The 20,556-nt window shown below is 32.5% G+C and overlaps 1 protein-coding gene across 2 annotated transcripts in view; it reads left to right on the forward strand.

Moving 5' to 3' along the window:
• MAP3K5 (mitogen-activated protein kinase kinase kinase 5) overlaps positions 1–20,556 on the forward strand; it is a 250,131-nt gene that overhangs the window by 111,603 nt on the left and 117,972 nt on the right. For both annotated transcript variants that reach the window (XM_074309740.1, XM_074309739.1), the window contains exon 7: positions 2,325–2,495. In XM_074309740.1, the coding sequence (XP_074165841.1) occupies positions 2,325–2,495 (171 nt within the window). The remainder of the gene's footprint in view (positions 1–2,324; positions 2,496–20,556) is intronic.

A 20,556-nucleotide genomic window follows, 5' to 3' on the forward strand; every position in this document is an offset into this window, starting at 1 on the left:
ACATTACCTAAATCATTGCAGGAAAATCGAATATACTGTATTACTTAAATTTTTCCAGAGAGGAAGCCAAAGTCCATAAAAGCTTATCTTGTCCCTCATCAACGTTTTAAAGTTTGTGAAGAAAAGGTAAATGTAGTTGTTACTTAAAGTAGGGTTCTGAATTCTTGCTGTTGAATCGAGTGGCTAGTAGCCTATTGTTAGGACCAAAAATTCTACTGAAGATAGGAAATCATATATCTTTATTACCTTGCCACCCATTTAGTACATTTCCTATGTACAACCTAATCAAGCCATATAAAATTATGTAATTGCTTAATTTTGTAGACATCATTGCATAACAATTGCTTGGTAAGAGATTGCTTGGGGCAACAAAATGATATAATCAATAGAATACCAGGCTTGGAGTCTGAACACCTCATTCAAACCTGGCCTTAGACACATATTTAGCTGCATGACCTTGGGGCCATCATTTAATTCTCTTTGTCTCAGTTTCCTCATTTGTCATCTGCTGGAGAAAGAAATGATAAATTACCCAGTGTCTTTGCCAAGAAAACCCTAAATGGTGTCAAAGAATCAGATGACTGAAAAAAATTAAATTATTTATGACTCAGAGATTGAAAGAACTTTCAATACATTGATTGATTTACTTAAGGAAGACTGTGCTTAAATAGGAGCGAAAAGGACTCATTGAACCGAGAATAAGGTAGTAGTTACAGCTTTGGTTTACTGGATAATAGTACTAAGAACTGACTTGTATAGTTTGTAAAGTACTTTGTATGCGTTATCTAAGTTAAATCTCCCAAGAACCTTGTGGCTTAAGTGTTAAAGACTTTATTATCCTCACTTCTCACTTGGGGAAACTAAAGGTTGGAGAGGTTAGAAGATTTGCTAAGGGTTTGGGGTTGTATCCAAGGCAATATTTGAATCCAGGCCATAGTGATTTCAAGCCCCTTATGCTATTCACCTGAGGTCTAGAGCCTTTTCCCTCTCCATTCAATCCACACTAATTAATTAAGTGCTGAGTTTGTGTTATTCCCTGTTTTCCATGCTGAAAGAGACAGAGAAAAATGAATATTCTGTCCTCAAAAAGGCTTATATTATATTGGAGTAGATAACATGGATATATATTAGTCAATCAGCAGTCAGTAACATTAAATTAAATTAAATGGCCTATTTTGTGCTGGGGACTATGCTGGAGGAAATATGTATGTGTGTGTATGTATAGACACATATAATTTATACACACACAGAGGCACATATTCATATAAATAATATTTTATTGTTGTTCAGTCTATTTTTCAGTGGTATCCAACTCTTTATAATCCCTTTTGGAGTTTTCTTGGCAAAAATATTAGAATGGTTTGCCATTCCCTTTTCTAACTCATTTTGCAGATGAGAAAACTGAGGCAAATAATATACGTATAAATATAAAATATAGATATATTGATTATATACATGTGGATATTACATGTAAATATATATTATATAGGTGGTTATTATATACATGTGTATATTACATGCAGGACATGTGTTTATTATATAACATGCTATTTATATATTCAATTCTACATACATAGAATATGTATTAAATATGTACATACTAATATATATGAATATATAATATATAGTACGTGAACATACAGTATATGTTTATCTTACAAGGCATATATAAAGCAGATATGAGGTAACCTTTGAAGAAGACAAGGCAACTAATGCAGATGGTGGCATTTAAGCTGAGTTTTTAAGGAAACCAAAGAATCCAAGAGGCCAGAATAAAGAGAGAGCACAGAGTAAAAAGGATCATATCCACTTCAGAAGAATAGAAATGAGAATATGAGGCAATTATTTCATGGCACCTCACAAATTCTTCCTAGCTATAACATTTTGTGCCTATGATTTTAAATGTTCTGTTAGAATTGTCTCCTGGTTGTTACTTCACTTGGTGAAAGGGAGTGAATGAGGCCCAAGAAACTTTGCTCTATTTCAAGGCTACAAATTGCACACCTAATCTCAACTAGCTATCTTACAAAAGCATGCTGTTGTTCTCAAAGGACAGTAAGCAAGAATGTGGACAGGTCGGTTCCAATTCATCAGCACTAAGAGAAAAGAAACGCTCAGTGTCACCTCTATAATTTAGCAAGGGATTCCTTTTCATAAATAAAGATTGTGTTGGAATTAAAAAGATGGAAAACTGGACTAGAATAAAGAATCAAAAAAACTAGACAGGGTCAAAGTGGCTGAACAACCCACATCTTATCAAAATGTACCTTATACCTATTACTATTATGATTTATGTCAAAATAACATTTTTTTTAAACCTCCAGGCGAAATCTCCTTGGAGATAGAGAAAAAGCTCTTAGTATTATGATTCCTCTGGTGCAATGTGAAGGCCAAGTTGCTTCTGATATGTATTGTCTGGTGGGTCGAATCTATAAAGATATGTTTTTGGACTCCAATTTTACAGACACAGAAAGCAGAGATCATGGAGCTTCTTGGTAAGTGTTCATAATTCAATAGTTCTTCTACAGTATAGATATGATTAGAAAAATAGCCCTTTGAACTTTTAAACAAATTATTACATGTAATACTACATATAGAGGGCTAATCTTTAAGAAGAACTATGTTCAAGTTAACTCCTTTGATACATATATTTGGTGATCATAAGCAAGTTTTTTAACCACTTAGTGTTCTAGGCAGCTAGCAAAAGTTATGGGCTTTATGCAAGAGTTGTCAAATTGCATCCACAGAGAGATTTTTCATACTGACAATTTCTCTATAGGTGAAATAACTATCAAACAAACTACCAAGTCAGAATTTTTTATATAGTATTTGAGCCAACATTGTTTAAAAATTAGGTTAAACTCAATTAGAGGTCATAATGTTTTACTTTTTTATTACAATACTTTGTTATTGTTTAGTCATTTTTCAGTCATTTCCAACATCTTGTAATACTTTTTTGGGTTTTCTTGGCAAAGATTCTGGACTTATTTGCCATTTCCCTCCTTGGATAATTTTTACAAATGAGGAAACTGAAGGCTAACTGGGTTAAGTGGCTTACTCAGGATCATACAGTCTGGGACAAGATTTGAACTCAGAAAGATGAACCTTCCTGACTCCAGATCTAGCATTAATCTACTGTACCACCTACTTGCCCCTAAATATAATAAAACTCTACTCACTTCAAAATAATTTCCTATCAGACATAACTAAAAAGGAAGAACTACCAAGTGTTGAAGCTCACATTTGGGATAACGCTGGCTTTCTCTTTGACATACCAAGTTTTACAACTTCATTGAGCCACATGTCTTTTGAGAAGAGTGTAAAACTTTCTGTTCTTTGAAAGGTTTATCAATTGAATTTTCTGTAATTCTCTATCCTGTACTATCATCAGCAGACTATGAGTGAAAGGGGGCTCTTCGGGCTCTTTATGTGAATTTTTAAATATAAACATTAAATTAAAAGGTAGAGAAAAAAGATCTTAAACCCGTCAGAGCTTTTAAAAAAGAACTTTTTATGGAACAACTGATAGAACAGATTTTAGAGTATAACAATATTTTTGCTGGAGAGAATAAAGGCTGAATTTAAATTTAAAACACTGTTTATGATATATTAGAGCATATTATGTTATATATGTATATTTAGAGAATGAGAGAGAGACAAAGAAAAAAGTATTACTGTATTTTTGAAGTATTTAGAGTAAATTAGAACCATAAACTTTGGTTATGATATCAATAACCTATCAGTGGAACAGATTCATGGGCATTACTAGCTTTAGTAAATGGTATAGTAGTAAAAGTAGAAGTTGGATTTGGGATAAGAAAACCTTAGGCTCTTTACTAGTACGGTGACTTTCACTTCTCTGAGACTCTGCTCATCTGTAAACCTTGGGAGTAGGCTAGATGAGACTAGATTTGGATTCCTCCTAGATCTAAATCTATGAACTCCTGTGATGCCTTAGGGGAAAGTGAGAAGTAACTTGGTGGCAGTTTGTTTTATGACCCATTAAAAGTCAACCTGTCTTTGGTTTTACCATTATCATTTCCTTTTTGTTTACTCGGGCATCTGATTCAGGCAAAGGTATTTTTGGCTTAAGTAATAATTTCAGTTTTTATAATTAAACTTAAGGAGTAAAATAATTTCCCATAAGCCTTCATTTTCAAGGCTTCCCTTGGAAGTGACTAAGTTTAATTGGATTGTTAGGTTTTTAAAATCTGCTTAGAATTTTTAGCCTAACATATTTGGTTTGGTTTTATGAGCTTTATGAAATTTAATGCCTTTATGCTCCTGGTATTGAAGGGCATTTTAACTTCTAGCAGGGAAGAGAACTTGGGTAGCAAAAAGGGAGCAAGTCTAGCTTTCAAAAGAATTTTTGGCTTCCATTTAAAATCTGAGATTCTCTAACTGAAGAACCTTAGCTGCCAATCCAACAGACACTGTGGAGGCTTTTGAACTGAATAACTAGGAAAATGGGAAATTATCTGAGGAACTATTGTATTTATATTACACCTGGTTGGGAAGGGGCCTTGGTGAATTTAAATTTACAAAGATTTTTTTCCATATTTTTTCATTCTTAGTCTTAAAAACAAAATCAAGAATAGTTATGTCCAGGCTTAGAAAGACCTGTTTTTAGAGCATTTAGTTATGTATCCTATTTATATATGTAGAACTAGAGGCTGACTTTATTTTGGGAAATAAATTATTTAGTGTTACATTAAACTAAAGTATTTATGATACATAAATATATTCTTTGGTTAGAGAGGAACATTTTATTGTTTTTAGAAATTTAGAAATATCAAGTTACTATGTGTCAGACATTGTGGTAAATGTGGAGATACAAAGAAGGGTCAAAAAAAAAAGTTCTTGCTCTCAAGTAGTTCACTATCCAGCAGGAAAACAATACATAAACAACTATGTTGAAACAAGTTATATATAGGATAAATTGGAGATCAACAGAGGGAAGCCATAGTCATTAAAGGAGTTCAGGAAAGGCGTCTTCCATGTAGGTTAGGTTTTAGCTAGGATTGAAGAGCATTCTAGACATGGATGGAGCAGTAGAAAGTGTTTGGAGTGACAATAAATGGAATAACATATATCAGGAATTACAAAAAGGCTAATTTCCCAGAACCTCATAGTATGTTCAAGGGGAGCAATATCTATAAAAAACGTAGGAGGGGACCAGGTTATGAATAGCTTTAAAAACCAAATTGAGGATTGCATGTAATCATGGAAGTAATAAAGACTCAATATAGTTTATTGCAGGGTCAATTGGGGTGTGGAAATGGACAGTGTAACCTATACTTCCAGAGTATTAGTTTGACAGCTAAGTGAAGAATATACTGGAATGGGAAAGATTTGAATCAAGAGCCTATTATAGTAGTCCATTTTTCAAAATTCAAACATAGTTCATATTTTTTGAGCTTTTGTCTAAATCTAATAAGAAATTCAGGCATAAATATAAATTCACATATACTGGGTCAAAAAATCAATTCCATAAGTACAGCAGTGCTTTGGAAGAAAGCCTTTTAGAGCTTTAGGAGACAGTATATGGAATTAAAGAAAGCTAAAGTAATCTTAGGCTGCATTAAGAAAAGAGTTTTATCCAAATTCTAGGGAAGTGATCGTTCCACTCTGCATTGTTCAGATCACATCTGAAATATTTTATTCTTTTCTAGACATTTTAGGAGAGGCATTGATTAGCTTTTAGGACATTCAGAAAAGAGAATAGATAATTATGAAAGATTTGAGTATATTCCATAGAAATATTGGTTGAATGAACTTCTGGGAGTGGTAGTGATAGTAATAGTGGTGATGGTTGTGAAGAATATTTGGCCTACAGAGGTGAAGATTTAGAAAGCACACATATCTGTAGTTAAGTATTTGAAAGGTTATCATGTAAAAGAGGGATTAAAGTTGTTCTTTTTTGGTATGAGAAGGCAGAAATAAGAGCTATGATTCGAAGTTGCAAAGAAATTTTTAGTGTGAGCTTTGACATTTTGGAAATCAGCAAATGCTACAAATCAACGCTGGATTTGTTGTTTTATTGCTTGTTTTAACTTAAGAAAGTGAAATGTTAATAACACAGGTTAAACTTGTGTGCCATGGATTTTTGAAGAGTTCATTGCTAAAATATTTACTAGACCATAACTGGTTCTGTCTCATGGTCTTCAGGCAAAGGCAAAATTACTACTTTTCTCATGATTTGTAGACATAGTTCTCGGTAAGTATGAATTCAGTTTAGATGATCCATGAAGTATCTACTAACACTGACATTCTAATTCCATATGTATCTGTTCCATTTATGCATGTTAAAACTGAACCTCATCTTCCTGGTAAACTTTAACTTTTCCTAAAGCATTTCTAGATGTTGTTCATTCTCTTTTTTACTATCTCACTAGCTATCTAACCTTCTGATGAAAGAAATGTGCCCAAATGCTTAGCAACCAAACATATGTTAACCTTCTTATTCCAATAAATATAGTTGTATCCTTTTATACTGATGAATTATCATTGTCAAAAAGATATTACTTTAGATGATGTGGACTTCTTTCTTTTAAAAAAAAAATCAGTAGTATTTTATTTTTCCAATTACACATAAAGATAGTTTTCAACATCCATTTTTGTAAAATTTTGAATTCCGATTTTTTTTCTCCCTTCCTCCCTTACATTCCTCCCTCCCCCAAACAGCAAATGATCTGATATAGCTTATACATGTGCAATCATTTTAAACATATTTTCATATTGGTCATGTGATCAGATCTGTTTTTGAAAAAATGCTTCCCTCATTTTTAAGGGAAAGAATGAAGTCATATTATAAAATGGACAAATTGGGGTCCTCTCTGATATTAACATAATCATAGCTCTCTTGTAATGTCAAAAAGGCCCATAGCCAGGAAACTGAAAGAACAAAGTTTGTTTTTAGCACATTAATGCGGTCATTTTTTCCATAGTAACTTGTGTAAAGAACAGAGAGTCTTGCCTTATCAATTAATTTTCTTTTACGTCAATGGCAATGTTATTCAAACAGTTTTGTGTGCCTAATTATAAAAATTTAGTTTTCATATTATTAACTGACCTTGACTTTACCTTGAGACAATTATATAACAGACCAATAATTAAACAGAAGTAAAAGCTAGTTTCTTCTTTTCTGTTACCTAACATTAATTTTTTTTTCTTTAAAATAAAGCTACTAGGTCTAAAAATCCCCTCTATTTCCATAATGAAATGCATTATTGATACATTATCACTGAAAAACATAGATGATCAAAGATCATATTTATTTTTGGAAAATATTTTCAAATTTTTAAGAGATATATTTTTAAATATTTCAGTGAGAAATTAGGGGGGTTGTTTTATATTAACAGACTTACTGGTTTTATATTCTTGTTTTTAAAAAGACCCTCATTAACTCTTTTCCATTGACCTAATTTTTGACAATTTGTTACCTTGGCAACCTGAATTAGAAAAGACTATATATGTCTTTATATTCTTATAATTTTTCTAGGTTACTTTTATGTCTAAGTTGAATTATTTTAGGATTCAAATTCTTGAACGATCTTGCATAACTGTGTGGAACATCTAGCTCACAGCCATCTGGGTGTTTAATGGCTAATAAAAGGAGAAAGTGATATTTGTATGACTCTAGGTATACAGATATAGCAGAGCGTATACCTAGAGTCATACAAATATCACTTTTTTCTTTGATTAGCCATTAAGCACCCAGACATAGCAGAGGATATACGTAGAATCCTTTTGCATAATGATCTATAGTACATTATGTTCCCAAGAGTTTTTAATATCTTAAGCACACATTGAATGGATGATAGAGTGAATGAAAGTTTGATATGGCATGACAAGTTTGATGTCCAAACTTTAAAATATTCACATTTTCACTTCATATCATTGTGGAAATCTCCCAACTGGCTAACAAATACCAGATCCCTCCCAATAGCTAATAGGACAACTTTTCAAAGTTCAAAACATTGAATTAAATAAAGCACATACATGTGTAACAGAAACACTGTTGAGAGAATTAAGTTGGATTTCTGATTAATATGGTGGTACAAAAAGTCCAAAAGGAGCACATCTTTCCCAACTATACTTTAGCAATAATTTCAGAAGGGTACGAGATTGAATAATGATCAAAAAATCTAAAGAGAAATATGAATGAAACATTTCATCGAGCCCAGAACTACATAAAAAGATAGTGAGAAGCCTTAGGCACTGGAAGGAGCCAGGAAGCCCTCAAAGGAAGTTGATACCATCCAGAAGCTTGAAGCAGTGACCAGCTGAGGTGAGTCCTGGGATGGAAGATTATGGCAGTTCTGTGACTGAGGATGCCTCAAAAAGAGCAGAAAAAATAGGAGACTTAAGACTCCTAGATTCTGAACACAGGTCCACATGTCTAAAGAGATGAAAGTTAGTGTCAGAACTCTAGAAGAGTGAATTTGGACATTTGTGGAGTCAAGAATGTGAAAAGGGACAAAAACCTAACCCTGGCCTTATCTCAAATCAGAAACAGAAGCTGGAGATATGAGTAAATAGAAGATGAACAATGGAAATGTGAGTAAAAATGAAGTGATAATGTAAAATAGAAATATGAAATAGATTTGGAAGTGCATAAGTCCTTAGCGACATGGAATAAGCATGACAGATATCCATTACAGCTTACAAAATTTGCCATTTATTATATAAAATAACTCACAGACTTAATCAGCCACGACTATTTCAGGCAGAGTCAGGTGATTAAGTAATTTGCTTTTGGCACATATGAATTTCTATCACTCAGAAGGAGGGAGAAATAAAGGCACAATCTAGTATATATAACTGGTCTTAAAAATACTAATAAGACAGTCTGGGAAAATGGAATTCCTTTTATATGTGTTTATGATGGATAGAATTCACATTATTTTTGCCTTACCTATCATAATAAGACAGTCTGGGAAAACTGACCCTTTTGTGTACCAACTAAGATTGATAATAGGAACAGGATTGGCTCATTTTAGCAATTCCTGAGAATAAGCTGGTTTAAAGTTCACATCATTTATAAAAGATTTAGAGAATTAGAGAATAAGTAGCTTAGAATCGAAAGCAGGAAATCCTTGTCAAAGTAGCAGACTCTCTAAGTATATGAATGGTCTAAACAATAAAATGACTCCATGAGATAATAAGGAATATTAGAATAAAACAAACATGATGTAAAAATAGAAGAAAACATATAATATCCAATAATAAAAATAAACAGATAAATTAAAAATATTTCATTTTTATGAAAAATATAAAACCAAACACAAAAATATGAATATCGTAAATTAAGAGCTAGGAAAGGAATAAATTTTGTGCTTTCTACATATCAGGTACTATTTCTAAGCACTTTTTCCAAATTTTATTTTGTTTAGCACTCACAACAAAACTTCAAGGTAATTTATTATTATCCCCATTTTAAAGTTGATGCTACACAAGCAAGCACAGGTTAAGTGACTTGCCTAGAATAATACAGCTAATGAGTGTCCAAGGCTGGGATTGATTTTAGGACTTTGGACTACAGATCTATTGTTTTTTCCACTGCACCACCAGCTGCCTTTATCTGAAATGAAAAACTTCCCTGATATATTATAAAGGACAAAGTAAAAGCAGCAGGAATCCACTAGTCACCTCCTGAAAACCCAAAATAAAATCTCTCTGGCATGTCTTAGTCTAAATTCAGAACTTTCAGGTCAAAGAAAAAACTATGTCACAGAAAGAAAGAATTCACAGTCAGAATCACACAAGACCTCAATAGCCACAACTTTAGAGAAAAGAAAATCTTGGAATATAATATTCCAAAATAAAAAAAGATAAAGATTTACAATCATGAATTATTTGTTCTCCAAGCCTTGAATTTAATTTTAAAGAGGAAGTGGGGAAAAGATATTTAATGCAATAGAGGACATTGAAGCTAGACTTTATTAGGAGCTTTGAAATACAAATATAGGGGCCAAGAGAAAACTAGAAAAGTTTAAATTTTATATATATACATACATATATATATATGTATGTATATATATATATATATATATATATAATATTATTAGAAGGGACTGAACAATTATGAAATGTTTAGATTCTAGAGATAGAAAAGAGATAGTCCCATCAGAATTGTAATGCCCTCAAGGTACATAGGTTGTATTGAGACGAAGAAGAAATCAGAGCATTACTGTCTTTGAGTTAAGTGGAAAAGAAGAAAAGTATGCTAACAGTGGAGGTCAGTAAGAAGGTATCACAGGAACCCCACTCTAATCTGAATTGAACAAAGAAGGGTTGAATACATACAGAAAGTTTTTTAGTGTAGTAATTCTGTAAATTCAAGAGAATAATTTTGGGTCAGGGAAAGGTAAGAGAGGGTTCCATGAGAGAACAAACTTCATCTTCAGAGAATGGATTGTTAAGGCATATTAAGAGGAAAGAAGGCTTAAAAAAATTTTTTTTAAGTAATCCAGGTGAGAGTGAAAGAAGAGTGAAGAGAGCCAGAACTCTGAAGAAGTATATTTGAAACAAGGTTTTAACTCAGTGGAATTGATAAGACAATGATTACCTAGTTTAGTTTAGCAAGTGAGTTCTCTAGTTCAGTATGATTGATTTAATCCTAAAACAAGGTGTTAACTTAGTGGAATTAAGATAATGATTCTCTAGTTTACATGTACTTAATATAGTTCTACAAGTTGACACCTATGATATGTACTTAGAGTATATAAGAGCTAAGAGATCTGGGAGGAAGACAGACTCAAAGATAAAGACCCCTGATGGCTGTCCTGTCTCCTTCATTTCTCTACTGAGACAAGAGAGATTCCATCTTTGATCAGCCTCCTGGTGGCTTTGCTGCCTCCTGCACTTTGAGAAAGAAGATTTGATCAGCCTCTGGAGGCCCTCCAGAATGGGTCTTGATTTTAGTGGAGAAGTAAAAGAGACAGGAGAGCCACCACAAGGCTGGTTAAGTCTTCTCTGTTTTTTACTGAGTTTGTCCCCAACTTTATATACTCTATTACAATTAGATCATTACAGCATACTGAGTATAAACCAATCATTATATCACTAGGGGACCATTATTTGTTGTAAGATTAAATGAATCATATTGAACTAGAAAACTCATGCTAAACTAGATAACCATTGTCTTATCAATTCCACTGAATTAATTCCTTGTTTCAAGTATACTTCTTCAGAGTTCTGACTCTCTACTGAAGAGGAAAAGAAGATAATAGATTAGAAGCAATCTTTTCACTTACTGTGCACTAGAGTATTACCTACCTTATCCTTTACCATTCTCTTTTTTTTTTTTGTCAAAGGAAACTGATAAAGACAAGCATAAATATAAGATGATAAGATGAAGATAAATTTTAATTTGGATTCATAATTAATGAATGTGAATGAGATGAATTAACTCACAAAACAGGAGAGAATTCAAAGCAGAATATGTTTAGAAGAAAGATACTTGAAACATAAATAATCACACATAGTTTAAATGAGGGACTAAAGCCAAATTTGTTATGTCTTAAGTGAATTTCAAAAAGTGAAGCTAGTAATTTTGATTTTATTAGGTATCATTAGATCCCATTTGATTGTAAGCTTCTTGAGTTCCAGGAATCATCTTTTGTCTGTTTTGTGTCTCCAGGCCTAACACAGGCACTATATATTAGGTACTATTTCTATGCACCTTTTCCAAATATTATTAATGTTTACTCTTCATAATAAATATTCACTGAATTGATCTTAGACATGACAATAGTAAATAAATGTGGTTGAAAGATAAACAGGGAAAATAAAATACATTATGTTTAAAACAATAAAAGAAAATTAAATATTATCAATACTATGTACGTGTGTATATGTGTATAAAGTTATAGCATAGCATCTAAATATTTAAAGTGCATAATTATTCTATAAAAAATGGTGAACAGGCTGATTTTAGAAAGGTTTGGAAAGACTTACACAAACTGATGTTGAGTGAAGTGAGCAAAACCAAGAGAACATTACACAGTAACGACAAGATTATGCAGTATCTATGATAGACCTAGCTCTTTTTAACAATGAGATGATTCAAGGCAATTCTAATAGATTTGTGGTGGAAAGAACCATTCAAGTCCGGAGACAAAACTGGAGACTGAATATAGATCAAAACATAGTATTTTCATCTTTTTTTGTTATTGTTGGTTTGCTTTTTTTTTCCCCTTTTGATTTGATTTTTTTTTTTTGCACAGCATTACGAATATGGAAATATGTTTAGAAACATTGTACATATTTAACCTACATCAGATTTCTTGCTGTCTTGCAAAGGGAGGAAGAGAGGGAGAAAAATTTGGAACACAACATTTTGCAAAGATGAATGTTGAGAGCTATCTTTGCATGTATTTGGAAAAATAAAACACTAAAGAAATAGAGTGAGAGACCTTGAGATTGTCTTTGCATTGCTTTTTCTAACCACCTTGTGAATGCTTTGCTTTGTGTGAGTTCTCTATAAAGCAGTCTTTTTGGCAAACATACATTTGGCATTTCAACAATATTGAACTCCCCAACAGAGTTGTGCTCTTTGCAATAGAGTTTGAATGCCTGGCAGTTTAGTTTGAGAAAAAATCTCATTGTCTGGTATCTTATCCTGCCAGGCAATCTTCAGAATCTTCCTAAGACAATTCAAATAGGATAAAAATAAAATTCAGTTCCCTGGCATGGTTTTGGTATACCCTCCAGGTTTTACAGTCCTACAGCAGTGAGGTCAGCAAAGTGTCTCTATAGAACTTCAGTTTGGTAATCAGTCTAATGGCTCTGCCCTCCCACACTTCCTTCGTGGTCTCCCAAACACTAAGCTAGTTCTGGCAGTGTGTGTGTCAACTTCTTTATCCATATGGACATCGCTGGAGAATATGCTGTCAAGCTGAGTGAATTTACCCATAGCAGTCAAAGCTTCTTCATTTGCTATAACTGATGATGGTTCCATGTGTGGATGCTGTGGTACTGGCTGAAAGAGGAACTGTTTTGTTGATGTTAATTGTTAAGCCAAAATTAGCATAAGCAGAGAATTGACCCATAGTTTGTTACATCTCAGCTTCAGAGACCGCATTGGGTGCACACTCATCTGGAATCAAAAATCCACACATTAATACTCTCCACTTTAGTTTGGGTTTGTAGCCTTTTCAAGTTGAAGAATTTATCATCACTGCAGTAACTGACTTTGGTGCCATGTTTGTCCTCATTGAAGGGATTTTGCAACATGGCTGAGACCATAATGCTAAGCATAAGAGCCAAGCACATAGCCTTGTTTCATTGTGTTGGTGACTGGTAGAAATTCTAGAGCAGAACAGAAGTCTGTATGCAAGATCTGATCAAGGCTTTTGATACTGTTAGTCATGAGGGATTATGGAAAATTATGTCAAAATTTGGTTGCCCAGAGTTCATCAGCATAGTATTTCAATTTCATGATGGTAGGCTTGCCTGAATTCTGCACAAAGTATACAAAGTAATTCTTGAGGACAAATGTGTATCTCTAAATACTTTGATCAGTGAATTAATAATGTAACATTTAAAAAATTGAAAAAGTATCAAATTAGAAAATTCCAATTAAATAACAAAAAGAGAAACTGAAAATCAAAGATAAGATTAATAAAATTGAAAGCAAAATAACCAAGTGACTTCAGCAAAAGGAGAGTATACTGCATATTTAAGGTTTTTTTTAATGTAAAATAGTTTTCAAATTTATTTCAGCAAATTTAATTATTTTTCTTTGTCTCAGTTAATTTGTATACTACTACATCTCCGACTTCCTTAATGAGCTTTTTGTCTAATATAAAACACATTACTCATTGCTTTCCAAACATAACAATGTGCTTTCTTTCTTATGTGAATTTTCTAATGCTTTTACCTGTTCCCTGATACCTTGTATATGCTCTAATATATTGCTCTTTTATCTCTTTCTGTACAAACTACACAATTTAAAAGATCAATTCAGATTTACCTTCTTCATAAACCCTTTCTATTGCAACCCAAGAACAAAATGAAAGTTCTTCCTCAGAAATTCTATTTGAGTTTATTGCCATTTTTATTCATTTATTGATTAGTCAAATGAACTGATTTCCTTTTGACTTTTATTGTTTGTTATTCAACAATTTACCTATCTAATCTTTCTAATAGATTAGTTGCTTCTGGAAGATGGAGACTGCATCTCTTAAAAAAATTTTTTTATTCAGTTTTATTTTAGATCCACATTCTCTCCCTCCTACTTCCCCACACCCTAAAAAAAAGCCCTCAAGCAAAAGAAAAAAAATGGTTATATATAAAAAGGAAAAGAAAAAATATATATGTATATAGCTATATATATATCTCTCTATATATAGATATATATATATCTCAATCTGCACTTTGAGTATATTATTACTGGAAAGTATGGTAGCATGTTTCATCATGAACTCTCTAGAACTATAATTGGTAAGGGTTCTTAATTATTTTGGAGTTGTTTATAGTAACCCTGTTGTTTTAAAATAAGTGTCCTAGGTCTCTTGACTTCATTGTGTCCGGTCATACAAGTCTTTACAGCTTCCCTTCAAACTATCTTCTTCGATAATTTCTTAAGACAATAATATTTTATGGTGTTCACACACACATAATTTAATAACTCCTGGGGGATAATTAAAAACTGCTTTCAATGTGCCTGTTTTCCCCACACTTTACATGTCAACTTTGCTGATCTGATAGATGGGAAATTATACCTTTACTTGTGATTTAGGGAATTTTTTTCATGTAGTTATTGATAATTTGATTTTATTCCTCTGAAAACTGCTGACTCAACCTTTTACCTCTCATTTAGACCACTGCTCTTACAAATTTGAATTAGTTCCTTATCTTTCATAATGACTCCATTTTTGGAAGCTCATAACTTTCTATTCAATTACCTTGTATATGTATGGTTTTTCCCTTTATATTTGTGATATGTGTATTTATATTATATGTGTGTTTTTTTGTCTCCTCCATTAGAACATAGGTTATTTACGAACAGGGACTGTTTCATTCTTTGTACTTCTATTTCAAGCACAATACCTGCAACATTTTACATGCTTAATAAATGATTTTTTATTTTATTGGTTTTGATTCATTTTATCCATTTTCTTATAGCTGCAATGAGCTAGCTATCTTCCATGTTTTGTGATACCAACTCTAAAACTTGTTCATTTAAATAAACACACTTAATATTTTTGTGCCATAGTTTGTTGAACTGAATAATTGGATTTAGATTCTTATTCAGAATTTGTCTTTTCAACTTTTATTTTAATAACAGCATAGTCAGATCTTAGTAATAAATGTTATTCTATATTTGTAAAAATATCTGGAAATATAGTAGCTCATTAGCCTATCACCTAATTGATTGACAGGATTTTTATAAGTACCATTTTGTGATTATTAGCACATTTGGTAGAACTGAAAGGAAAATTGAAAACTATGGTCAGAAATTTATGGCCAGAAAAATTTCTTAAATTTTTTCTCTTTAATTAAGGGCATAGATTTGTTTTATTAACATGCCTATTAAATATAATTCTGCATTTTTTCTAATTTGAAAAAGAAAATTCTTTATCTTTTTTATATATGCTATATAAATACATGTATCTTTTACACATGAGAAGTCTTGGTAAAGGTAAAGCCCTAGGATCTAATGCTGTCATCTTTTTAGATATATCAAGAAAATGATCTTAGTTGAGATTAATAAGAATAATTCTTATTGAATTTTTATGTATATTTTTAATCTATTTATCTATGTGTCTGAATGTTTGAATATTTTCATAAGTATTTTAATCAAGCATTCCTCTTTTGGGAGAACTGTGGTCTCCAGATTGAATTTGTTAGGATGGTAGCAAATTAAGTGTATTATAAGAGTGAAGAATAAAGTTATTAGCCCAGAATTTAAGGTTGTGATAAGATTATTAATTTTTTTAATAGAAAATGAAGCCAACCCAAATTAAGAATTCCTGTTGTATATTTTACTGTGGATATCTTTTTTCTTCCTTCTAGATCTGTCAGTAATTTGAATTTCATGTTCTTTTCATAACTTTGGATTATTTTATGAATGATGATTTAAAAAATATTCCCAAAGATATGAATTTCCATGAAGGTCTAAGATCACTTGGGTGTACAATTTTCACAGGTGGTATCACAGAGACATGGACAATATCTAGCTCACTAGAATGTACTTTATTCAAGTCCTACTATCACTTTTGATGGGGTCAAGGTTGTATTTTACTAGAAATAATCATTTCAGTAATGTGCCTTCCTGGCTTGGTTTCATTTCTAAATCCTGCAACAATGATAGCTTGTCAAAGAAATATTTCTTTATTTACTTGCAATTAAGGATTCATGTATTGATCTTCCAGCCAATTTCACTGGGGAAATCAAGTGACAAGTGCTTGGAAGCAAATACTGAGATTTAAAAGCCTTTGATTTGAAATACTGATAGTAAACACTTAGAAAAGAAAGGGAAAAAAGTGCATGGAAGAATTAATAATCTAACCTTAATACCAAAGATAAAAGAATCAGTGGAAGTGAATTTTACACATTGCTTTGATTTTTGAAAGACCATTCTCTTTTTCATATTCTTAATTGATTCTTTTAAAATGTGGATAGTCAAAAACTCACTGTGTTCATGAACTCTTTAACTTCATGTTTTCTCATACATTATTCTGCTTGGGTATGTGATTTGTACCATATTTGTTTCTATCTATTTTTATCTTTTTATTTCTTTTTGACTTCTCTGTAATTAAATTATAAAATATCTTCATATGAGTTTTATGTACAAGACACTATTTGGGTAATTATTAAATATGCTGAATGGTCCTCGAAAAGCCTACTTTTCTCATAATTGTATGGAGAGAGCTAGCCCAAGAGTTCTCAGAGGCTATGGCATTATAATACAAGTTGTAAGAGATTCTATCTTGCGAATGGTTTTAAATATGTCTTGGCAATCATGTCTAAGTATGCATAGACACACCACAAATTGAATGGCCATGGTTATTATTTAACTATGGTAAAAATGTTCCTTCTGGGGGCTCAGTTTTAGAGATGGGCCCACGCTGACTATACTCATTCCCTTGCTTGCTATACATCTGACTTTTTGTCCACCATGCCTCAACTGCCTCTTCATTCTAGAGCTTTCAGGAGTCTTCTCGCCTTGGAATATTCCTTTGCCATGCTGTCCTTTTCTCCCATTGGTAAATTTCTTCCAACTTGAGGATGGGTCCAGAACAGCCATTCTTTATCCCTCTCCCAGCTGTGCATTTGTCTCTAGACTTTACCACCATGTCCCTATCCAGGTATCCTCCTTGTCACCATACTTTTTTTTTTTTTTTTTTTTTTTTTTAGCTCCTTCTAGAGTATTGCCTATCCCCATTAGAATGTAATCTCTTTGAGGGCTGGGACTATCTTTCCTTTTGCTTGTGTTTATTTATATCCCCAGTGCTTCTTATTTGTTTGCTGTGTATTTGTCACAAGGCACAAAACAAAGCAAAATACAAACTGGTATTCAGGCCATTGTGGCCTTCTTCTGTGTCGGCATTGATGATTGTATTGTCCTATACAGGTAACTTACTTATAGACATCAAATTGCATTAACAGAGGGGAATATCTAAAACACTGTTGTGTTTTTAAATAAAATGGATTATAAATTCTAAAATAGAACAAACTATCTCAACAAGAAAATTAAAAATCTTAATGAAAAGAAGCAAATTGGATGTCATAGGATTCATTTAGATTTGATGAGCTGAATCCCATGGCTGTTCTATGTCTATGAAAAGATATACTTTATTCAGAAGGAACCAAATAGGGGAAAAAAAAAGTGGGATAAGATTATCTTTTAAAAATATATATTCATGTGCAAATCAAAACATACTTTCTTTTTCTTTTTTTTTCTTTTGTCTGTGTTTTCTTTTGCAATATAGATAATATGGAAATATGTTTTGTGTTACTGCAAATGTAAAATCTATATCAAATTGCTTGCTTTCTCAAGAAAGGGGGAGGAAAGAGAAGGATGAAATTTAGAAATCAAATTTTTTAAAAACAAATGTTAAAAATAATTTTTACTTGTAATTGTGGAATAAATATATATATATATATACATATATATATATATATATTCATAGGAAGAAATCCATAAAACAAAGGGAGGAGATAGGGATGAAGATTAATAGATGTAGGATCAGAAATGATAGTTATTAGAGTTTATTAAGACCAAATAGTTATGAAATTGTGAAAAAGCAAGAATGGAAGTATGTTATTATATTCATGGATATCTGTTGATCTCTGTGCTAAAAACTAATAATGTATTGATTTGTTATCCAAAAAAAAAAAAAAAAAAAAAAGGTGAACTTCTATTCTCAAATTGCTTCTCACCAAGGAGGAACTGGTGTGTGAAGTTTTAAATGGTGACACTATGAGAGAAAGTAAATATTTAATTTTAATTTTAGAATTTATGCTTGGAAAGAAAAAAGCTTGACATAGTCTGATATGTACTTAGAATTCTTAGATTCTCTCAACTAAAGTTCTTCAAGGGAAATTCTTATCCATTCTAAGCTAGGGCCTCTGTTATTCTGGCCATCTTCCTCTATACCAGAACTCAGTGTTTGGAGCCCTGTTAGGGCCCTCACCCTAATAGGTGAGCTTCTTCTTGTTTGCTATTTTAAAAATTAAGAGGTAAAGGAAGAACTAGCTGATTTAAATTCCTCTGAAACCTTATGTGAATCAACATCTTTTCTGGTAGGGGATCACTTGTCTTCCCTCAAATAACCATTTCTTAATATCTGGCTGAGGTTTTTATTTTTATATTTTCATTTTTCCTAGTTACATTTAAAACAATTTTTACATTGGTTTTTAAAACTTTTGAATTCTAGATTCTCTCCCTTATTCCCACCTCTAGCCCCTATTAGGAAAGCACATGTGAAGTTATGCAAACATTTCCTTAAAAGTCATGTGGTTAAAAAAAAAACAAAAACATAGGTCTCTACCCCTCCCCTCAAAAAAACCTCAAGACAAGTGAAGTTAAAAATAGAGAGACAGAGAGACAGACAGACAGACAAACAAAGATGGGGGAGGGGGGATATGCTTTAATCTGTATTGAGAAACAACCAGTTTCTTCTCTGGTTATGAATAGGATTCTTCATCCTAAATTCTTCAGAGTAATTGTGGATCAGTGTTTTGGTGAGAACAGCAGTCATGCACAGCTGGCCATCCCAGAACATTGCTATTACTTTATACCATATACTGTGTTTCAGTTTATGGACAGCTTTCCAGGTTTTTCTTTTCTTTTTTTTTTTTTTTTTTTTTTTTAAGGCTGGAGTTAAGTGATTTGCCCAGGGTCACACAGCTCGGAAGTGTTAAGTGTCTGAGATCACATTTGAACTCCGGTCCTCCTGAATTCAAGGCTGGCGCTCTATCCACTGCGCCACCTAGCTGCACCTCCAGGTTTTTTTGAGAGCATCCTGCTCATTCCCCATGAACTTTATTAGTCCATTATAATCATATGCCACAATTTATTCAGCCATTCCCCAATTGATGGGCATCCCCTCAGTTTCCAATTTTTTGCCCTGGGAAAGGGCAAATATGGGTTCTTTTCCTATTTTTAAAAAGTTTTCTTGGGATTCATGACTAGTAGTGATATTGTTGAGTCAAAGAATATGGATGAATTTATAGCTCTTTGGGTGTTTACTTCATATCTTTTGATCATTTATCAATTGGAGCATGGCTCTTATTTTTTTTAATGAATTTGACTCATTTTTGAGAAATTTGACTTCATTTTTGAGAAAAGAGGTCTCATCAGAGAAATTTGCTTAAATTCTTTTTACAATTACTATTGCGGTTTCCACCCCATTTATTCTATTTTCTCTCTCCTTTCACTCTGTTCCTCCTCAAAAATGTTTTGCTTCAGACTACTTTCCCTCTCCCCCAATATCATCCCCCTCTCTTCTATCACCCTCTTCTCCTTCCATATCTTTCCCCCCCTCATACTTTCCTGCAGGGTAGATAGATCTCTATAGCCATATTGAGTGTGTATGTCCTCTTTGCTGCCAGGCCACCACATCACTTCCTAACCAGTCCCAAACTGCTACTTTCCAAATTGCTTCCAGTATAAGTAATGTCTTTTTGTAAATGAAAAGGCATAAATGAAGGTTCTGACCTTCTTAGCATTTTTATTCCTACTGCTTAACACAGTAATAAGCACTTACAAATCCTCTTTTTCCCTTCTTTCCTCTTTCCCTCTCTCTTTTCCTCCCTTCTTCCTTCCTTCCTCCCTTCTTCCTCCCTCTTTCTTTCTTTCTTTCTTTTCTTTCTTTCTTTCTTTCTTTCTTTCTTTCTTTCTTTCTTTCTTTCTTTCTTTCTTTCTTTCTTTCTTTCTTTCTTTCTTTCTTTCTTTCTTTCTTTCTTTCTTTCTTTCTTTCTTTCTTTCTTTCTTTCTTTCTTTCTTTCTTTCTTTCTTTCTTTCTTTCTTTCTTTCTTTCTTTCTTTCTTGTTAGCCTAGTAGAAGTGGGACGGGAATTTATCAAAAATGACATTTTGAAC

The sequence above is a fragment of the Sminthopsis crassicaudata genome, chromosome 4 (genome assembly GCF_048593235.1).
Source record: "Sminthopsis crassicaudata isolate SCR6 chromosome 4, ASM4859323v1, whole genome shotgun sequence".
NCBI lineage: Eukaryota > Metazoa > Chordata > Mammalia > Dasyuromorphia > Dasyuridae > Sminthopsis > Sminthopsis crassicaudata.